The 22,694-nt window shown below is 47.4% G+C and overlaps 1 protein-coding gene across 5 annotated transcripts in view; it reads right to left on the reverse strand.

Moving 5' to 3' along the window:
- Positions 1-15,693: 15,693 nt before the first annotated feature.
- RUBCNL (rubicon like autophagy enhancer) overlaps positions 15,694-22,694 on the reverse strand; it is a 41,464-nt gene continuing 34,463 nt past the window's right edge. For all 5 annotated transcript variants that reach the window (XM_069601304.1, XM_069601303.1, XM_069601305.1 and 2 more), the window contains exons 12-14: positions 20,236-20,389; positions 18,958-19,048; positions 15,694-17,486 (exon numbers count right to left, since the gene is read on the reverse strand). In XM_069601304.1, the coding sequence (XP_069457405.1) occupies positions 17,374-17,486; positions 18,958-19,048; positions 20,236-20,389 (358 nt within the window). In that variant the 3' untranslated portion in view covers positions 15,694-17,373. The remainder of the gene's footprint in view (positions 17,487-18,957; positions 19,049-20,235; positions 20,390-22,694) is intronic.

Here is a 22,694-nt window from a genome sequence, read left to right on the forward strand (position 1 = left end):
TACTTACATGCAAGCTTGGGCATTCAAAATGCATCTTCAGATCTAGGCTGCATACTGCTCCTTTCTAGAAATGTCTTAGCCATTGCTCTTCATTGGTCCCTCCCCCCTTCCCTCTGAGCCCTCTTTCTCAATGCAATTTTTAAAAGTCTCTTATTTAGTTCTCTGTGTCTTTGAACTTTTATTCATGTGCATTTCCATCTCTTTATTTTGGTGTACTGCATTCAAGATAATTTCTTCAACTTTATTCTCCAGTATTGCAGCTGTTCCTAATATGGTGTATAATTGAGTTTTTCTTTTACTTCTAGAAATTCTATTTGATTCTTAATGCTCTTTTTCATGGCATCTATGCTGTTATTTCTATTTCTAAGCTTATTAAAAACTGTAAAATTTCTAAACTTATAAAATATCATATTTATAATGATAAATATGTTTATTTTATGGTTTCTTTCAGATTATTCTGTTCTTTAACATTCTCAGCGTGTTAATCTCCTGTTTATTATGTTTGCTAACTCTCCTTCATAATGGCTGATTTTCTCTTTTTTAAAATAACTATTTATTTATTTGGCTGCACCAGGTCTTAGCCATGGTACACGGGATATTTTGTTTTCAGTTGCATCATGAGAACTCTCAGTTGTGACATGTGGGGTCTAGTTCCCTGTCCAGCAGTCAGATCTGGGTCCCCTGCTTGGAGAGTGTGGAGTCTTAGCCGCTGGACCACAAGGGAAGTCCCTAATTTCCTCTTTTGAGTAGACTATTTTTTAATTGTACTCATCTTTACTAAGGGTTGCTTTTTCAGTGGGAGTCCCAGTGAGCCCTGGGTTAAGAAAATCTTGCATTTGTTTTGGCCACAGCTCTAGCACTTTCTCTGGAGAAGGAATTGGTAACCCACTCCAGTATTCTTGCCTGGGGAATTCCATGGACAGAGGAGCCTGGCGGGCTACAGTCCATGGGGTCACAGAGAGTCAGACACGACTGAGGGCGCGCACATGCATGCGTGCTAGAGCTTTCCGTGGCTCTGGAGCGGTTTGCAGGTTCGCTTCTTGAGTCCAGTTTCACAGTCCGTGCAAGCAGGATACATTGAGACATGATGCCTGTTTGTGGTGCATGTCCCAGAACAAACAGAGTTTTTATCCTCGTGGTGACTTTTTTCCCCATGTGCCCACAGATATGATTAATAGTCCCACAACTTCTTCAAGCAAGTGGCCCACATTTACCTAATATTGTGCTTACTGCCAGAGCTAGCTGCTCCGGGTCCTTCCTCATAGCCCTCCAACCCCCACTTTTAGCAGGAGTGTCCTTGCGCAAAACCTGTCAACCCCTTGACTCAATTAGGCAACACTGGATCCCTTCACCCTCCCCGATTGCCCTGTGTATCCTTATATAAATTCCCTTTACTCAAGTTAGCAAGAAGGTGAGAGCGACGAGGTGTCTCAAAGGGGTGATGTGCTGTGCTGGGCTCAGTCGCTTCAGTCATGTCCTTTGCGTGTCCAGCGACTCTGCAACTCGGAGCCCACCAGGCTCCTCTGTCCATGGGATTCTCCAGACAAGAATAGTGGAATGGGTTGCCTTGCCTTCCTCCAGGGGATCTTCCCAACCCAGGGATCAATCCCGAGTCTCTTACACATCTGTCTCCTGCACTGGCAAGCGGGTTCCTTACCACTAGCGCCCCCTGGGGAGCCACAAAGTGGTGATGTTTGAGCTCAAATTTTAATGACAGAAGGGAGTCAGCCCTGAACCTATCAGGGCAGGTGGTCAGCAGAATGCAACTTTCTGTAATTCGGAAACAACTTCAAAATATGAAAGATTTTAAAAATGAAGGTATTAGAGCCAAGGAGGAGAAGGAGAAGTAGGGAGAGAAAGAGAAAGTAAAGGAGAAAGAGGAAGAGAAAGAGGAAGAGACTGAGGAGCAGGAAGGGGTGGGGGAGGGGAGGAGGAAGAAGAGAGGGGGAGGAGGGGGGAGGAGGGGGAGGGAGGGGGAAGGGAGGAAGGCTGTGCCCGCTGAGCCTGCACATACACCCACAGGCTCCCCTGCAATATGATTTCACTCTATACACACACCGTCAGTGTCGCTTTTGTCATAAGATTTCCAATCTGACAGTGCCTTCAAATCTTTACTTTCACTAAGCCATTTAGTTGTAGGAAACTAGTTCGTGTGTGCCCGGTCCCTCAGTCGTGTCCGACTCTTTGAGGCCCCAGGGACTGTAGCCTACGAGGCTCCTGTGTCCATAGGGATTCTCCAGGCAAGAATCCTGGAGTGGGTTGCCATTTCCTCCTCCAGGGGATCTTCCCAACCCAGGGATTGAACCCCCATCTCCTGTGTCTCCTGCATTGCAAGTGGATTCTTTACCACTAAACTCTCAGTTCAGTTCAGTTCAGTTCAGTCGCTCAGTTGTGTCCGACTCTTTGCGACCCCATGAATCGCAGCACGCCAGGCCTCCCTGTCCATCACCAACTCCCGGAGTTCACTCAGATTCACGTCCATCGAGTCAGTGATGCCATCCAGCCATCTCATCCTCTGTTGTCCCCTTCTCCTCCTGCCCCCAATCCCTCCCAGCATCAGAGTCTTTTCCAGTGAGTCAACTCTTCGCATGAGGTGGCCAAAGTATTGGAGTTTCAGCTTTAGCATCATTCCTTCCAAAGAAATCCCAGGGTTGATCTCCTTCACAATAGACTGGTTGGATCTCCTTGCAGTCCAAGGGACTCTCAAGAGTCTTCTCCAACATCACAGTTCAAAAGCATCAATTCTTTGGTGCTCAGCCTTCTTCACAGTCCAACTCTCACATCCATACATGACCACTGGAAAAACCATAGCCTTGACTAGACGGACCTTTGTTGACAAAGTAATGTCTCTGCTTTTCAATATGCTATCTAGGTTGGTCATAACTTTTCTTCCAAGGAGTAAGTGTCTTTTAATTTCACGGCTGCAATCACCATCTACAGTGATATTGGAGCCCAAAAAATAAAGTCCGACACTGTTTCCACTGTTTCCCCATCTATTTCTCATGAAGTGATGGGACCAGATGCCATGATCTTAGTTTTCTGAATGTTGAGCTTTAAGCCAACTTTTTCACTCTCCACTTTCACTTTCATCAAGAGGCTTTTTAGTTCCTCTTCACTTTCTGCCATAAGGGTGGTGTCATCTGCATATCTGAGATTATTGATATTTCTCCTGGCAATCTTGATTCCAGCTTGTGTTTCTTCCAGTCCAGCGTTTCTCATGATGTACTCTGCATATAAGTTAAATAAGCAGGGTAACAATTTACAGCCTTGACGTACTTCTTTTCCTATTTGGAACCAGTCTGTTGTTCCATGTCCAGTTCTAACTGCTGCTTCCTGACCTGCATACAGATTTCTCAAGAGGCAGGTCAGGTGGTCTGGTATTTCCGTCTTTTTCAGAATTTTCCACAGTTTATTGTGATCCACACAGTCAAAGGCTTTGGCATAGACAATAAAGCAGAAATAGATGTTTTTCTGGAACTCTCTTGGTTTTTCCATGATCTAGCGGATGTTGGCCATTTGATCTCTGGTTTCTCTGCCTTTTCTAAACTCTCAGGGCAGCCTAAAGACCCAAACAATTTGCTCTGAAAAAACACGGAGGACAGAACGTTGCAGTAACCCTCCATCTCCTTTAGCCCTTCCCTGGCACGTGGTTTCATCCCCTCTCATAGCACTTTTGCTTCTCGGGGTGTGTGTACGGCTCTGGGACACCTCTGTCCTCTCCCCTCACCCTCTGGCCTGGTGTAGTCACTCAGGCCACCCTTGCCCCCTTTTCGCCTTGTGACTTGTCACCTGGAACTCCCACCGCTCATCACCTCTATCTTTTAATAACTTACATCTCAGGGAACAAGGGACCCAGCTCAACCACCCCACCAGGCAATGAACCACAGGTCCCAGCCAGTTGAAGACTTGGACACCTGGGGTTAGGTGCGGCTGGAGAGGAGGGAGAAGGACAAAATATGGGTGTCTGAACCCCTAGTGGGGGGATGGAACAATGTCCCTTAAAAGGGCTGTGGGTGTGAAAGATACTCTCAAGCTCAGTGTGTTAAATGTAGTCCTGAATACTTCAGTCCTCCAAAAGTCTCAGTGGTAAAGAATCTGCCTGCAATACAGGAAACGCAGGTTTGATCCCTGGGTTGGGAAGATCCCCTGGAGAAGGAAGTAACAACTCACTCCAGTATTCCTGCCTGGAGAATCCCATGGACAGAGGGGCCTGGTGGGCTACAGTCCATGAGGTCGCAAAAGTCGAACATGACTGAGAGACTAAACCACCACCAAGCTGGTCCAGAGGAAAGGAACAGTACAGAATCTGGTGTTTTCTCCTCTCTCTTTTTTTCGACGTGTGTCTCACATACACACACACAGTCACACACCAGCAGCATCCTTTCATTTCAGCTTTACATGCTGTTAACCCACTTGATGCATTATATTTTTCCTTCCAGAAACACTGTTTCTGCCCGGCCATCCAACCCCACAGAGAATGTTCCTGGAGTCGGTTCCCTGCCACTCTGCTGGTTTTGCAAGTCACTCTCACCAGCTTCACAGTTAGCCTTCTGTGGCTGTTAACTGCAAAATCTGGTGGTCGCATCCCATCCTTTGCAGGGTCTCTTCTGGCTCAGACAGTAAAGAATCTGCCTGCCGTGCAGGAGACGTGGGTTGGGAAAATCCCCTGAAAAAGGAAATGGCTACCCACTCCAGTATTCTCGCCTGTAGAATCCCATGGACAGAGGAACCTGGAGAGTCCGTGGGGTCGCAAAGAGTCGGACAATGAGTGAGTGACTGACACACACACTTCCGGCTCTCAAGTCCGTGGTTCAGTGGTTCAGGAGAAATCTGACCCAGGAGGCGCGTTCTGGCAAAACTGCCTGCAGGGCCTTCCAAATGGATTTGAAAACGCTTTGAGGCAAAAAACCGTGTGCCTTGCGCCCTCTTGCGGGCAGATCTGGCATCTCAGCGCCTTGAGGAAATAAACAAAATTTATAGACAATGGGTGACGCTGACCTGAGAGCTCCCTGAGCGAGGGCGCCCGGTGGTGGGGATGTTACCTCCTCTTAGAGCAGAGGAAACCGAGGAACCCGGGGCTGAAGCCAGCAGTCCAAAGTCACGCGGCACACAGGTCACAGAGGGACCCAACTCACGGAGGGGGATTTCAAGAGCTGTCCTCACGACTCAGCATGAGGCCTCAGAGGCCTCATCAGAGGAAAATTCCTTCAGATGTTTTTGGAACTGGAAAACCACGTTGGAGATCGTCTTGCCAGCCTTTCCCCCAGTGGCCCATTATCTGGAGGGCATTCTGCATGAGGATAGTAAGGCTGTGGGTATGTGATGGTGCGGGTGGGGAGGCAGAATATTCCGTGATCAAATGAAACACGGGGTGAAAAAAAATTTATGGTGACACTTGTGTCTTCAAGGGTGGCTCAGATGGTAAAGAATCCGCCTGCCAATGCAGGAGACCTGGGTTCGATCCCTGGGTAGGGAAGATCCCCTGGAGAAGGAAATGGTAACCCACTCCCCAGTATTCTTGCCTGGAGAATTCAGAGGATGGAGAAGCCTGGCGGGCTACAGTCCATGGGGTCGCAAAAGAGTCGCACATGACTGAGTGACTAACACTAACATTTTCTGTCTTCATTGTGCTAATATGTGTGGATAAAGAAAGTGATGAGATGTGCTCCATAAACCTCAAACTCTCAGATCAGGGCTTCTCATTATATCTCTGGAGGAGGAAATGGCAACCCACTTCGTGGGGTTGCCACTGGACGAGGGAGCACCCTCATTATATCTTAGTTCCTCAACCTTATAACACTCTGGGCCAGATAATTGTTGTGCGGACTGTTCTATGCATTCCTGGCTTCATCCCTGGCTTCTATGCCAGGGCAGTCCCCATTCCCACGTCGTAATAACCAAAATTATCTCCAGGGACTTTCCAGGCAGTCCAGTGGATAGGAAAACATTCTTTCACTGCAAAGGGGAGTGGGTTCGATTCCTGTTTGAGGAACAAAGATTTCACATGCCGTGTGGTGTGGCCAAAAAATAAATTAAAAAAATTTTTTAATTAAAAAAAAATTATCTCCAGACATGGCCAGCTGTTTCCAGAGGGACAAGACTGAAATTACAGCTTTAGACCATAGAACTCTTTTCTTCATGGAGCAACTCAAAGGACTAATGTTCCAGGGAATTCACTTCTGGAAACACCGACTTGGTTCACTTATGCTCAGTTTATGGGAGGGGAAATGAAGGCCTGGGGAAGTGAGGTGACTTGCTCATGTCCGTCATGTAACTGAGTGATGTGTGTGAAAACTAAGTCTCCAAATAAACCCTGGTTCTTTGGGTTTCAAGACTAGCCTAGCTTCTTCTCTTAAGCGATGCTGGCAGGACGGGCTGGGATGGGATCAGGGGACAGTCCTGACTCAGCTCTGTGAAGCACTGTCTTTTCACTGGTGCTGCTTCAGTCAGTCAGTCAGTTCAGACGCTCAGTCGTGTCCGACTCTTTGCGACCCCATGAATTGCAGCATGCCGGGCCTCCCTGTCCACCACCAACTCCCAGAGTTCACTCAGACTCGCGTCCATCGAGTCAGTGATGCCATCCAGCCATCTCATCCTCTGTCGTCCCCTTCTCCTCCTGCCCCCAATCCCTCCCAGCATCAGAGTCTTTTCCAATGAGTCAACTCTTCACATAAGGTGGCCAAACTACTGGAGTTTCAGCTTTAGCATCATTCCTTCCAAAGAAATCCCAGGGCTGATCTCCTTCAGAATGGACTGGTTGGATCTCCTTGCAGTCCAAGGGACTCTCAAGAGTCTTCTCCAGCACCACAGTTCAAAAGCATCAATTCTTTGGTGCTCAGCCTTCTTCACAGTCCAACTCTCACATCCATACATGACCACTGGAAAAACCATAACCTTGACTAGACGGACCTTAGTCAGCAAAGTAATGTCTCTGCTTTTGAATATGCTATCTAGGTTGGTCATCACTTTTCTTCCAAGGAGTAAGCGTCTTTTAATTTCATGGCTGCAGTCACCATCTGCAGTGATTTTGGAGCCCCCCCAAAATAAAGTCTGACACTGTTTCCACTGTTTCCCCATCTATTTCCCATGAAGTGATGGGACCAGATGCCATGATCTTCGTTTTCTGAATGTTGAGCTTTAAGCCAACTTTTTCACTCTCCTCTTTCACTTTCATCAAGAGGCTTTTTAGTTCCTCTTCACTTTCTGCCATAAGGGTGCTGCTCCACAGCTACTCAAATACTGGACACGTTTTTTCCTCTCTTATTGAGGCAGCTTATGGACCCAGAGCATTTGGACACTCACTGAGGGACAGACCAGCTCATGGTTGACCCTATGGTCAAGGTCCTACCATAATGAATTTCTGTTTTTCAAACAAAAGAAAAAGGCTAAGTTCAGAAGGAGTCCCTTTTCCTTACTGAATTCTCCAATAGTCCCTTTTCCTCATGGATTTCGTGACAGTGGTAGTGTTGGGGCAAAGTTTGCATCTCACGCTTTCTTTCCCTGCAGAACCGTTGGAACGGGGGCAGATTTCCATTTATTGAGGCTGATTTGAATGTGCAGTTAGGACTAGGGTATAGATGGCAGGGGAGTCAGGGGACATTGGCAGAGGGGGCGCCACTGTGCTTTCTGAGACCAGAACTTCACAGGAGCGGGAGGTTGGACCAAGTACAAATTTCGGTTTTACTCTGCCTCTCCACAGGTGGCGCTAGTGGTAAAGTATCCATCTGCTAATGCAGGAGACGACGGTTTGATCCCTGGGTCGGGAAGATTCCCTGGGGTAGAAGTGGCAACCCACTCCAGAATTCTTGCCTGAATGCCATGGACAAAATTCCATGGACAGAGGAGCCGGGTGGACTACCGTCCACAGGGCTGCAAAGAGTTCAGACACAACTGAGCAACTGAGCACTGCCCCTCCACAAGTTCAGCCTGTAGTCCATTCTAAAAGCAGAGACACACCTCATGCCTCTCCGTCCACTCCAACCTGAGGTTTCTATCACCTAGATTCTACCCTTGGGGGAGAGGAGGTTTCCGTGGCAGCTGTCCCTGGCTTGGGGTGATGAGCGTTCGGTGCACTGCAAAGCTGCTCCCACCCCTGAAATGCATATTCGCCATGCCGACAACAGTTACTGTCACTCACATCATGCTGTCACCTCCGTGCGCCAGTTCTGTTTCACAGGCTTTACACGTGCTGTTGTTCAGTGCTAAGCTCTGTCTGACTCTTTGCAACCCCATAGACTGTAGCCTGCTAGACTCCTCTGTCCATGGGATTCTCCAGGCAAGAATACTGGAGTGGGTTGCCATTTCCTTCTCCGGGGATCTTCCTGGATCGGGGACTGAACATTGAACCCCACATTTCTTGCATCGGGAGGCAGATTCTTTACCACCAGGGAAGCCCATATTTCACACTACTCATTCAGTCTTTACAACAACCCCACATGGCAGACGCCGCTATTATGTTCATTTTAGAGATGAGGAAACTGAGACATAAGCCGTACATAACTTGCACAAGGTCATAGCTAGTAAGAGCCAGCTTTGAAACCCAAGAGGTCTGAGGCTCTGAACCTCTGTGCTGTCAGGCACCCATACTCTACACCCCAGCTCTAAAAACAGCCCTGGGAGCCCCACCTTTAAAGAGATAAAGACAGTGAAGATTTAGCAGGAAACACTCCTGGTGCGGTGGGTTGGTTTGTAATGACTGGAAAGGCAGGAAAAACGAACTCTTCCTTATAAAAAGGTGACATGTTATCCTTAGTGAAAATGACATGTTTATACTCTGATCAACCACCTTCCTAAAGGGTGATTTTCTAGATAATGATAATTATTGATTAGCTGCTTCTCTTCCCATGGAGACACCAAATCTGGCTTGAAGTACTGTGGATTTTGGTAGCTTTGATATGCACATGCGTCATTGTTTGAGGCTCAAACTCCAAGCAAGACTGCCACCTGCTGTAGAGACGGGTTGATACTTTTTTCTCTTTCCTAAAACAACATTTGGAGAAGGCAATGGCACCTCACTCCAGTACTCTTGCCTGGAAAATCCCGTGGATGGAGGAGCCTGGTAGGCTGTAGTCCATGGGGTCTCAAAGAGTCGGACACAACTGAGCGACTTCACTTTAACTTTTCACTGTCATGCATTGGAGAAGGAAATGGCAACCCACTCCAGTACTCTTGCCTGGAGAATCTCAGGGATAGGGGAGCCTGATGGGCTGCCTGATGGGTTGCACAGAGTCGGACACGACTGAAGCGACTTAGCAGCAGCAGCAAAACAATGTTAACAGTCATAAAAACAAAGAAGGGAGAGAGGAGATGATCAATTTAGATCACTCTCCTTAAGTGTTGAGTCGATGCCTAGCTGTGGTCACAGCCAAAGACACAATTGTTACTGCATTTCTTCTCACAATTGAGCACAGATATACTCTGAAGTCTTAATCACAACAGTGATGTCTGGATAACAGACCATCAGCTTCTTTCAACCCCACTGCTACCACTGCAGGTGTAGCCCTTCCCTGAATCTGGATGGTCTCCAACTGATCACCCAGCCACTGTGTCTTCCCCTAAGCACACCCTTCTCTGAAGTGATCACTTTTAAATGTAAACCAGAGCATGCTGAAGCTGAAGTTCCAATACTCTGGCCACCTGATGTGAAGAGTTGACTCACTGGAAAAGACCCTGATGCTGGGAAAGACTGAAGGCAGGAAGAAGGGGACGACAGAGGATGAGATGGTTGGAGGGCATCACCGACTCAATGGGTATGAACTTGGGCAAACTCTGGGAGATGGTGAGGGACAGGGAGGCCTGGTGTTCTGTGGTCCATGGGGTCGCAAAGAGTCGGACATGATTTAGTGACTGAACAACAAAGAGCATGCTACTCCCCTTCATATATCCTCCAATGGGCTCCAGGTTCATACAGATCTAAATCTGGGCTCGTTCCCATGGCCTTTGCAGCCTTAGGAGATCAAGCTCCTGACTGCTCTCGAACCACTGCCTAGGCTGCTCCAGTCATCTGGTTTGGGGACAGAGCAGGCATATTTGGACCTTGGCATTGGCCATTCTTCCTGGCAAGGAAAGCTCAGGCCACAGACATCTGCACGCCTGTCTACTTTTTGTTATTTGTGGCACAGAATCAAAGTCATTTCGCCAGAGAGAATTTCTGGCCATTCATTTTAAAACAGAAAATCTCCGTCTCTACTACAAAGTGTGCTCAGTTGCTCAGCATGTCTGACTCTTTGCAGCCCCATGGACTGTAGCTCACCAGGCTCCTTTGTCCATGGGATCCTCCAGGCATGAATACTGGAGTGGGTGGCCATTTCCTACTCTGGGACCTTCCAAACCAGGAATTGAACCCATGTCTCCTGTGTCTCCTGCATTGGCAGGTGGATTCTTTACCACTGAGCCACCTGGGAAGCCCCTACTTCTACTACATAACAGAGGCACAGTAAGTATTCCCTTTCTTCCTTTCTCCAGACATCCAAGACTCTAGTGCTGTTAACACAGACAAAGCCATGGATAGAAAGAATTATCATTTGAAGTCCTCACCTGCCCCCAGTTCTGAAGTTGGTACAGAACTGGGAGAACACATTCACCTGTTAGCATAATTTAGTAAAGTTGGGAAGACTAAGGGGATAGTCACAAGTAGGTGAGTTCAGCTTGTGTCCACGTGAGGCTGAGATCCTTGGGACAGGGGGGTCTAGTTGGAACACCAGAGAACCTTGTTAAAGGAACTGGGCTAAACTCAGGGAAGGCTGGGGGCCACAGCCACCCTTCCCCCACAGTCCCACCTGTTCCTCTTACATCCTGTCACCAATCCACATGTATAAGAACAAACACTCCAGATCCAGGTTAGCTCTCTCCTCTCAGGCTAAACATCAGAGCGGGGTCTCAGGGCACAGAGTGGAAGGAAAGGCAGGATGTTTCAAGGCCGGACCGGAAGTGGTGGCATCACCTCCACTTGAATTTCACTGGCCCCTCTTTGGCTGCGTTGGCTCAAGCAGATGCACGAGGCTAGGACGGTGTATTTAGGAGGAGAGCAGATCTTGGTGGACATGCTGCAAGCTGTGAACCCATCTTTCCTTTTGTTTTACAGGCCCATGGTTAATGGGAGCCATTGTCCAGTCCCTTGATATAATGAAGACTGTCCACCAGCTACTAATACGCCGTCTTCTATTGACTTTTGATTGAGAAGCTATCCCCAGGGTCTCCCCCTTTTAGTGGGAAGACAAGGTACTCTTGTTTGATCCTCGTGGGGCCCATAATGAACCGAGTTCAGGGGAAGGAGTTCAGATCCGGGTAACTGGAGTCTGGAGTCCAGCCCTTTCCCAAAGTCACCTTTATCTGCCTGGCAACAGTACCCGCTCAACAAGTGGCCAATGGAATGGCTTCTTTTTTTAAAAAATTGGGGTATAGTTACTTTACAATGTGGTGTTAGTTTCTGTTGCACAATGAAGTGGATCAGCTAGATGTATACATGTATCCCCTCCGTCCGAGAACCCCCTCCCTCCCACGTGGCCCCGCTCCTCTAGGTCACCACAGAGCGGAAGTGAGCTCCCGGTGCTATGCAGCAGTTCCCTTTAATGTTGAAACTCGTTTAAAGTGAGTGGGACTGCAGGTGAGAACAAGAGTCGGGGAAGGGAGGTGGCTCAGCTGGTAAAGAATTCTCCTGCAATGCAGGAGACCCCAGTCCAATTCCTGGGTCCGGAAGATCCCCTGGAGAAGGGCACCCATTCCAGTATTCTTGGGCTTCTCTGGTGGCTCAGCTGGTAAAGAATCCACCTGCAGTGTGGGAGACCTGGGTTCGATCCCTGGGTTGGGAAGATCCGCTGAAGGAGGGAATGGTTACCCACTCAGGTATTCTTGCTGGAGAATCCCATGGACAGAGCTACAGTCCATAGGGTGACAAAGAGTTGGACCTTTCACTTCACTTCAGGCAGGTGAGAAGGGGACGCTTCCCAGTGAGCAGTTAGAAGCTTTTCTGTCCCTGCCTGGGTGTGGCAGGAAGGCTTTACAGGCCCAGGGCTCCGGACTGCAGGGCTGGTGAGTTCACACGTCCCACAGGCTCCTTGCAACCGGCTTCCTCTTCTCACCGCGAGGGATGTTGTGAGCGTGTCAGGGGAGAGCTGGGAACTTCAGTCCCAGTCACCATGGCGCAGTGGGTTTCAGGGCAGCCCGATGCCACATACAGGAAGCCTCCATCACGAGACTTCTCAAGGTCTTCTCCAAAGGGGAATGTGGGGGAGCATTGCAACGCCTCATTGTCAACATCCTTGTGAGCTGTTTCCTCAAAACAAACATTTAAGGACCTCTCTCTTGAAATAATTCCCCAACTGGTTTGGGAAGGAGAAGCAGAGTTCTCTTTTTCGCTTCACCAGAAACTCAAACAGTGTGTTCATGAGTTGTGCCATGGGAGGCAGAGTGCAAACACAGCTGCGAAACCTCAGCCTGAAACTGAAAAACACACTTCCCCGCTTCCTCACACATGAAGGGGCAGCTCTCCGGTCCAGAGGGAGCCCAGAGATTAACCATAGAGCTGAAGCCAGTCCTGAGCTCTTCTCTGCATCGTGTCAGGCCTCTGCCGGGCCCTCCAGGGGCCCCGCACCCCAGGCCCACCGCGACCCTCATCCAGCTGGGTTCCTGCCTGCGTGCTCCCGCCTGGGGTCAGCCAGCCCTCTGCTGGGTGATTTGTTTTTATGTCAGATCCTCATATCAACTACACACTGTTATCATCCCCTTATTTCCGAACAGCTCAGGTCATGGATGTAGTGTGGTCAGTCACTAGGGTAGGAGGCACAGATGTGGGATTTCGTCCATAGTTTCAGCCAAAGATTCTCACCCAAGTCAAAACACCAGAACATCTTTGGGATGGCTCGCCCTCCTCACCCCATGTTCCTTGAAGGTATAACTCCCTACCTGCAGAGCATCGGACTGTAAAGCATATGTTACTGGGATTTTCCAAGTGAAGAATACAAAGGCTGAAAGTTAATCACTGGGATCCGGGTTCTGCATCTGGGTGCCCCACAGTGGGCCATGGTCTGATAAGAAATGCCAGGTCTTCACCTTCCTTCTGGCAATCGAGGAAGAATCACATGGGAAAACCAGGCAAGGAGTATATCCTATTAAAGAGCAACCTATGTCACAACAAGGGCCCCTCAGGTAGCTCAGTGGTAAAGAATCTGCCTGCCAATGCATGAGACCCAAGAGACTCAGGTTCAATCCCTGGGTTGGAAAGATCCCCTGGAGGAGGAAATGGCAACCGGCTCCAGTATTCTTCCTGGAAGACCCCAGGGACAGAGGAGCCTGGTGGGCTACAGTCCATGGGGTTGCAAAAGACAAACACGACTTAGAAACCAAACAACAACCAGAAGAGTCACAACAAATTACTTCCTCCAAGATGCTGCACGTGAGCTCAGCCCACTTTTCTGTTCCAGCAGGTGCCTTAGTGAGACGGAGCCTCTATTACCATGGCTGGGAGGAACCACAGTGCAGTCAGATCTGTAGACTGGCTATTCCAATGGCTACACTCTTCCTCAAAACAATTCACAAGTATCACTTCCTGGGTAGCGCCTGTGCACTCTTCCTCAACAAAAGTTGTGTTACACACCTGTGCGCAAGCATGAATACACACTCACACAGACCCACACACTCACCAGTGCCTTACAGACATGGCAACCTGAACGCAGAGCCCTTCAAGCAGTGCATGAGCCGCAGCAACTCCCGCAAATAAATAAACACAAGGGAAGGATGTGAGAATGCTCTCGGCACGATGCCACCAACTTGGGGGTGACCAGCTCTCACAAGTTAAAGTTGTTTTTTTATCATCTCCAAAAGAGACCACGGAAGAAGTGGAGGCTGTGCCACAGTCTTTGGAGGCAGGCAGAACACACTACCTGTGGGAACCTAGGGAAGTTATTTCTCTTAAGTCCCAGTGTGCTCACCTGCAAAGAGGAGATAACGACATGAACCTCGTGGAGCTGTTCTCAGGAATATCAACATGTCCCTCGGACTCTGAGTTCCTAAGAGGGAATGTAAGCTATGGGTAAGGCTAAAACATTATCAGAACTTCCCTGGTGGTCCAGTGGCTAAGACGCCTCGCTCCCAACGCAGGGCGCCTGGGTTCCATCCCTGGTCGGGGAACTAGATCCCACATGCCGCAGTTAAGACCCAGCATAGCCAAATAAATAAACAAAATATTTTAAAGGAATGAAACGTCTTAAATTTCATCTCTTATCCTCGTTCAGTCGCTCAGTCGTGTCTGACTCTGCAACCCCATGGACTGCAGCACGTCAGGCTTCCTTGTCCATCTGTGCCTAAATTTCTATTTAAAAGAGACCCAGCTTAAATAAGGAAAAGGGACCCTGCTTTGGCAGAGGTACGTGGGACAAGAAAACACGGATAGAATGAGAGAATACCAGGTTCACAGGAGACACTCATTTCCTCCATGGACTCAGTTTCACCCCAGGACTACCCCGGTGGCACAGCAGTAAGGAATCTGCCCGCCAGTGCAGGGGACGTGGGTTCCATCCCTGGGTCAAGAAGACCCGCTAGAGGAGGAAATGGCAACCCACTCCAGTATTCTTGCCTGGAGAATCCCATGGACAGCGGAGCCTGGCGGGGTACAGTCCATGGGGTCACAAAGAGTCAGACATGACTTAGTGACTAAACAACAATATTAACCCACTGAATGAAACACACACACACACACAGGACTGGGTGGGGCCAGGGAACCACCTGTCCCACTTTACTGCCGGCCAGTGATGTCTGAAAATCCCATGGACAGAGGAGTCTGGTGGGCTGCAGTCCACGGGGTCACTAGAGTCGGACACGACTGAGCGACTTCACTTTCGCTTTTCACTTTCATGCATTGGAGAAGGAAATGGCAAGCCACTCCAGTGTTCTCGCCTGGAGAATCCCAGGGAAGGGGAAGCCTAGTGGGCTGCCGTCTGTGGGGTCGCACAGAGTCGGACACGACTGAGGCGACTTAGCAGCAGCAGTGATGTTTGACAAGTTCATTCCGAGCAGGTTTTTTTAGGGCATGGGAATTCCGGGGATATGACACCACATTCCAGACTAAAGATGTGCTGAGAAGGGACCCAGCCCCAGGGCTCTTTCTCAAGCAGGATAAAGTATACAGGAGGTGGAAGAAAAAATAAGCTCACATGTTTCAAGAAAGCATGCAAATATAAGAAATAATAAGAAAAAGGGATTCATAAAGGTTCAGTGATTCACCTAACCTTGTTCATGGAATGTCTGTGATTGTAGTTATTACTAGCATCACATTGTTCATTAACAGCATTTCCCCTGTATTTGAAGAAGTAAATAGCTTATTTATGTTTTCAACTACTTTATGTTCAATTTTATATCTACAAGACAAAGTTCTGAAAGACAGGAATAAAGTTCTAGTCACCCACACATGCCCTGACTTTGTGGAATAGAGTTGACAAGAGGTTTGATTTGTGCCCTTTGAAGGGCGCCATCTAGAGGCAAGTACTTCAAATAGCACCTCCATGCGCTGTTAAGCAACTCAAAACTCATCCATACATACATGTAACCGCAAAAGTTAAACCATGCCCCGGACACAAACCCTGGAAGAAGTAAAGTCTCTATGATACAGTTACAAAATGGAATTTAGGTCAGAAAAAAAGCCTGAGAATACAGATTTTTGCTTGCAGTTTTTTTTTTTTCATTGAAAGTACCAATTCCTTTCACAAAACAAGCTTTATAGGAATAGGAACTGAGTAATTCATCTTGTCAGTTACAATTCATAAAAAACAGGATCCACCATTAGCTAAATACAACCATTCAAATACAAGTTAAGAAGTATCAAAAAAAAACCTTAAAAAAAAAAAAACACCAGTAGCAGCAAAACATTGAACATTTGTAAACAAAATCACCAGTAACAGTTCAGGTCAGTTCAGTCGCTCAGTTGTGTCCGACTCTTTGCGACTCCATGAACCCCAGCACACTAGGCCTCCCTGTCCACCACCAACTCCTACAGTCCACCCAAACCCATGTCCATTGAGTCGGTGATGCCATCCAACCATCTCATCCTCTGTCATCCCCTTCTCCTGCCCTCAATCTTTCCTAGCATCAGGGTCTTTTCAAATGAGTCAGCTCTTCGCATCAGGTAGCCAAAATGTTGGATTTTCAGCTTCAACATCAGTCCTTCCAATGAATATTCAGGACTGATTTCCTTTAGGATGGACTGGTTGGATCTCCTTGCAGTCCAAGGGACTCTCAAGAGTCTTCTCCAACACCACAGTTCAAAAGCATTAATTCTTCAGCGCTCGGCTTTCTTTATAGTCCAACTCTCACATCCATACATGACCACTGGAAAAACCATAGCCTTAACTAGACAGACCTTTGTCGACAAAGTAATGTCTCTGCTTTTCAATATGCTGTCCAGGTTGGTCATAACTTTCCTTCCAAGGAGTAAGTGTCTTTTAATTTTATGGCTGCAATCACCATCTGCAGTGATTTCAGACCTCAGAAAAATAAAGTCAGCCACTGTTTTCACTGTTTCCCCATCTATTTGCCATGAAGCGATAGGACCAGATGCCATGATCTCAGCTTTCTGAATGTTAAGCTTTAAGCCAACTTTTTCACTCTTCTCTTTCACTTTCATCAAGAGGGTCTTTAGTTGTTCACTTTCTGCCATAAGGGTGGTGTCATCTGTATATCTGAGGTGATTGATATTTCTCCCGGCAATCTTGATTTCAGCTTGTGCTTCATCCAACTCAGTGTTTCTCATAATGTACTCTGCATATAAGTTAAATAAGCAGGGTGATAATATACAGCCTTGACATACTCCTCTTCCTATTTGGAACCAGTCTGTTGTTCCACGTCCAGTTCTAACTATTGCTTCCTGACCTGCATACAGGGCAGGTGGTCTGGGATTCCCATCTCTTTCAGAATTTTCCACAGTTTATTGTGATCCACACAGTCCAAGGCTTTGGCATAGTCAGTAAAGCAGAAATAGATGTTTTTCTGGAACTCTCTTGTTTTTTCAACAATCCAACAGATGTTGGCAATTTGATCTCTGGTTCCTCTGCCTTTTCTAAAACCAGCTTGAACATCTGGAAGTTCATGGTTCATGTATTGCTGAAGCCTGGCTTAGAGAATTTTGAGCATCACTTTACTAGCGTGTGAGATGAGTGCAATTGTGCGGTTGTTTGAGCATTCTTTGGCACCAGTAACAACTCTACTTTTAATAACAAAGAATCCGCAGTCTCCAAAAATATTAAATATATATAATAAAGAGAATATTGGTCATCTTTTTTCTTAATAGACAATAGTAAAAAAAAAACAATGTTATCAACAGGAGACATGAGCGATGTGATCATAAGGCATGTTTCAAGGTCTTTCTCACTATAGTCAAGCACATCATGTCGCCGCAGAGGGTAGACTTTCCAGAAGTCTTCTCCTCGCTGTGATCCTCGCACACCGGGGGCACTTGGAGGACTGGAAGCACTGCTTGTGAAAGCAAGCTCTGCACGCTGCAAGCAAGGAGGAGAGCCATCAGCAAATGGGTAGCTGGTTTCTCAAATATGTAACAGACACTCATCCCCAGCCTGGGGAGAGAGGACCTAAAGCCAAGAGGTCCCTTGAAGACAAGAGGATTTGTCCCCAGAAGATCATGAGGATGGGCCTCCCTGGCGGGTCAGTGGTAAAGAATCCATGGGTTCCATCCCTGGATCGGGAAGATACCCCGGAGAAGGATATGGCAACCTGCTCCATATTCTTGCCTGGGGAATCCCATAGAGAGAGGAGCCTGGTAGGCTACGGTCCATGACATCACAAAGACTCAGACATGACTTAGCAACTAAACAAAAACAACAAGGCCATAAGGACCAGTGAAACAGGCTGAGAGAGCCTGGGTAGTGGACTGCAGTGCCTCCCAGATCCGCTCAAAGACCATCCACCATGGGTGCCGGAAGAGCTGGTGGCTGATGGCTCAGGAGGTGACATCCCTTCTCTGGAAATGGCCCTAACTAGAGACAGCTGCCTCGATCAAGGTTATGTCCCCTTGGTAGTCGCAGGCCACATCCAGTGACTGGTCAATATGAGGTTTAAAGGCCTGGCTGGCTCCCTGTCCCTAATTTGGGAAAATGCTGAAAATCCACCTCAGCTCTATAGTTCTCTGAGAGATGCCCCGAGCCTTCATGGCAACGAGCCTTCTTCCTTGGCCCAGTCCTGCAGCCTTCGTACCCTCGTGGGTGTGGAGCCTGAGAACTAACCCTAGGGCAGCGGTTCACAAACTTTTAGCACCAGGGACCAGTTCTGTGGAAGGTAATTTTTCCATGGGTCAGGGTGGGGGATGGTTTGGGGATGATTCAAGTGCATTACATTTTTTGTGCATTTTATTTCTATTATTACATCAGCTCCACCTCAGATCATCAGGCATTAGATCCCAGAGGTTGGGGACCCCTGGAGTGAACTTGGGGTTGACTGTGATTCAATTACAAAACAGGTGCAGCTGTAACTTGCCCTGATGTAGAAGAACTGGGGGACAGGTCAAACAGGGCCACCTCCTATCTCTGAACTCTGTTCCCTGAGACATCATCCTTTATCCCTGCCCCATTACACCTCCTCCCTGTGCAACCAAAACTTTATCAGCTCCAATTCAACAGAGAAGCACACACTAGCATCATTATACCTTAAGGAAATAACACTATGCTTTAGTTATTAAGCTGTTATTAAGCTTGATAGCTCAGCTGGTAAAGACTCCACCTGCAATGCAGGAGACCTGAGTTCGATCCCTGGGTTGGGAAGATCCCATGGAGAAGGGAAAGGCTACCCACTTCAGTATTCTGGCCTGGAGAATTCCACGAGTCCATGGGGTCCCAAAGAGTTGGACACGACTGAGCGACTTTCAGTTTCAAGCTTAAGTTAATTTTCTGCTTAAGAAACTTCGCGCTTATGTTATAATATTGCTATTAAGCTTACGGTATTATGGTATTAAGATACCTGAACATCTTCTACACGTTGCAGTCTGAAATGGGAAAATGACAGCTGTACTCCGGCAAAATTCACAAATGAAGCCCTTTCCTTGACACAGCTGTAAGAACAGAAGTCAAAAATGAAAATCTTCATGAGTAACATTTCTCCTAATGGAGAAACTGAGTTCCACTTTCATAGAACTCTATAAACACCAGATTTCCACACTCCCCCGCCCCAGGTACTGAAATGTGTTCTTCTAAAATCCCCTAAATTGGCTGTGGAAGTAACAAGTTTCTGCATTTAAAAGGTTTATATAAATCTGTGAATTGCAATTTTCATACAAGTCAAAATGAAACACTCTGCACAGGACAAAAGATAGGCCTAAGCCACATATCATATTTGCAGGCGGCCACTGAATGTCATGGATACAAGTAACGATTAAAAAGCCTGTCTACGTCAGATGAAAGAAAATTTTCAGTTTGGTATTCTATAAGCCAAGACGGTAATCTCCTTTCACTATACAAGCGTTCTAATGATATACAGTTTCAAAAACATCATTTTTTAAGTGTCTGTGATTCCAGCCTCTAGAAGGAACAGAATACTATCTCCTGCCACAGTGGATGGGTCAGAGCAATAAATGAGTGTCCGTTCTGTCTGGACAACTGCATCAGGGTAGTTTGAGGCACCAAAGAAAGATCATGATTTTAAACACGTGTTCTTAAATGATCTCATTTTATTTCTGGGAGCTCCCCTGCAATTCATCAGTCCATGAAGACACAGAGCTGTTTCCACTGGATCCTGAGTCTATGCGGCTGCACTTGGCACATCAGAGCAGACAAGAATGGAGGGAGGCCACACGCCGGGCTGGGCGCTCAGACGACCAGTCGCTTGGCCCAGGCTTACATACCAGCAGGACACTCTTGGTCTGGTACTGAACAGCTCTGAACCTCATTTCACTCATCTGTAAATAGTGCAGGGACTTCCCTGGGGGCTCAGTGGTAAAGAACCCGCCTGCTAATGCAGAAGACGTGGGTTCAGTCCATGGACTGGGAAGATCCCCTGGAGAAGGAAATGGCAACCCACTTTTGCCCGGAAAATCGCATGGACAGAGGAGCCTGGTGGGCTACAGTCCGTGAGGTCGCAAGGAGTCGGACACGACTGAGGGACTAAACTACGGCAATGACACGTGCTGCTGGCACTTTCCTCAGCTTGTGAGGGTAAAGGGGCTAAGTGCAAAACAGCCCCCCCAGGATCAGCCGAAGAAAGGACAGCTCAGGGCACGCCCGCTGGGGAAGCAGATCTCACCTCACAGCTGGCCACGTGCTCAAGGGAAGCTTTCAGAATCTCCTTGAGCGAGGGCGCCAGCAGCCCTTTCTTGACCTTGACCATGTCCTCCAGGGAGAACAAGTGGAGAGCCTCCGTCAAGTGTCCCGGCAGCTGCTCAAACTCCTTTAATGTGCTTCAGGAGAGAAAACCAGAGGAAATCAGAAACCCACCCACACAGGTCTGGGCAGGAACTAGGAACTGGGAGAGGGTTTGTTTTTTCCTGGCTCTCAAAACTGAAGTTTTTCAACTTAAAAAAAAAAAAAATAACCCCAGGAACAAGTTAACTCCCTACTTTACGTTTTGCAAGTTTTGCTTGGAAGCCAGGAAGGTAAAATTCCGTAAATAATGATTTCAAAAAGCTGAATAAGGAAAGTGTCTCTGACAGCTGCCCATGTACACTTTGAGTGAAAGAAAACTTAAAATTTGGTTTTTGAGTCCTGACAACATGTACTGAGATAATAATGACCACTTTATTCAACTCCAGCTCAATTTTAAGTCCATCAGTCTGACTGACGGATATCCCAGGAAGAGTTATTGATGCTATGACTCCCAAACCTCAGGTCCAGCAATGATATTAAGACACAAACATCCAAGTGAGTCGGGAAGATCCCCTGGAGAAGGAAATGGCAACCCACTCGAGTATTCCTGCCTGGGAAATCTCATGGATAGAGGAGCCTGGCGGGCTGCAGTCCCACAAGGAATCAGACACAATTAAGCAACAACCACAATCCAAGTGCGGGCTGCTTAAAGGCACTTGGATGTCCCAAGGGCATTCAGAACTGTAGGTAATCTTCTCCAAGCCCCCCGATCTCTTTCTGAACCCCCTATGTCAGTTAGCAGCATCACCACGCACTGCATTCCCAAGCCTACACTGAACTTGATGCTCTAGGGATGCTGTGAGTGAAGGTACTTAGTTGTGTCCAACTCTTAGCAACCCCATGGACTGTAGCCTACCAGGCTCCTCTGTCCGTGGGATTTTCCAGGCAAGAATACTGGAGTGGGTTGCCATTTCCTTCTCCAGGGGATCTTTCCGACCCAGGGATCGAACCTGGGTATCCCGCATTGTAGGCAGACACTTTACCGTCTGAGCTACCAGGAAAGCCCAATACTGATAATACTAGGGATGCTAAACCCAGTTTAATTCTCTGCCCAGCAACGGGTGGTCCTGGCTCACACTATTTTCTCAGCCAGAGGGTCCCTGAACCCTTGTTTTTGCTCTGACTTGCTCTTCAAGCTCTGGCTTTGTCCCTAGGAAGCCTTGTCTGCCTGCCTCCCCACCTTGTCCCTTAAAAACTACATGCTGCCCCTCCCCCATGCCCTCAGAAGCACATGCACCAGTGACAGGCACGCACTTTGGCAAAGATCTCTCCATGCTGACTTCCTCCCCAGACTCTCTCTGAACACGTGTCCTGCGGCTTTTTCATCTGAAGCACAGAGTGGATATTCAAGACATTTTTGCAGATGGTAAGAACTGTGGATGTTGTTACATGTTACAGAGAAAACTGAGGCTCTGAGAAGAAACTAATTTTTCACCCCAAAGCCAGGAGCTAGAGTTCAAGGCCAAAATGATTATAAAGGACAAGCTGCTCCCCAAGAAATGTAATTCAGAAGTAGTGCATCATTAAATAAGGATCAGAAACAGAAAGCAGCTTTAAAAGAGAACAAAAGTTTTTAAAAACCTATAATCCCAACTGGTAGCTCAGGTGCTAAAGAATCTACCTGCAATGCAGGAGACCCTGATTCAATCCCAGAGTCGGAAAGATCCCCTGGAGAAGGGAATGGCAACCATTCCAGTATTCTTGACTGGAGACTGCCAGGGACACACCATGGGGACACAAAGAGCTGGACACAACCGAGAGACTAATACTATGACCTCACCTATTATAACAAATAATCCTACCTCCTTGAGTAAGCTGTTTTTCCGCCTCTTAAAAATATCTCTGGTAAATGAATTCATGCCTGTGCCTTTATGGCCACGGCCTCCAAAAGCTCATCCTCAGGACATAGCTATGGATGTGGTCAGAGATTCAGCTGAAGCTTAGTGTTTGGGTGTGATTTTTTTTTTTTTGATAACAAAAGATACTTTAAATGTATTAGGTGTTCAGTAACAGGAAAATACTTAAATGAATACCACATCATAGTACAGAATATTATACAGCCAATAAAAGTTGACATGCCTCTTTATCATAGTGTTTTAAAAGGCGCTGGTACACCCATGAACACAGCAGCAATAACCAAAAGAAAGCAACCCAAGATGGGTGGATCAATCAACAAAAGATGGAATATACAGACAATGTATGAATATTCAACATCACTCCGCCTTTCAAAGGAAATCCTGACACAGGCCACAGTGTGAGTGAAGCTTGACATGATGCCACATGAAACGCCGGGCACAAAACAATAAACACTGTATGATTCCACTCATATGAGGTACTTAG

This window comes from Ovis canadensis, chromosome 10, assembly GCF_042477335.2.
Source record: "Ovis canadensis isolate MfBH-ARS-UI-01 breed Bighorn chromosome 10, ARS-UI_OviCan_v2, whole genome shotgun sequence".
Classification (NCBI taxonomy): domain Eukaryota; kingdom Metazoa; phylum Chordata; class Mammalia; order Artiodactyla; family Bovidae; genus Ovis; species Ovis canadensis.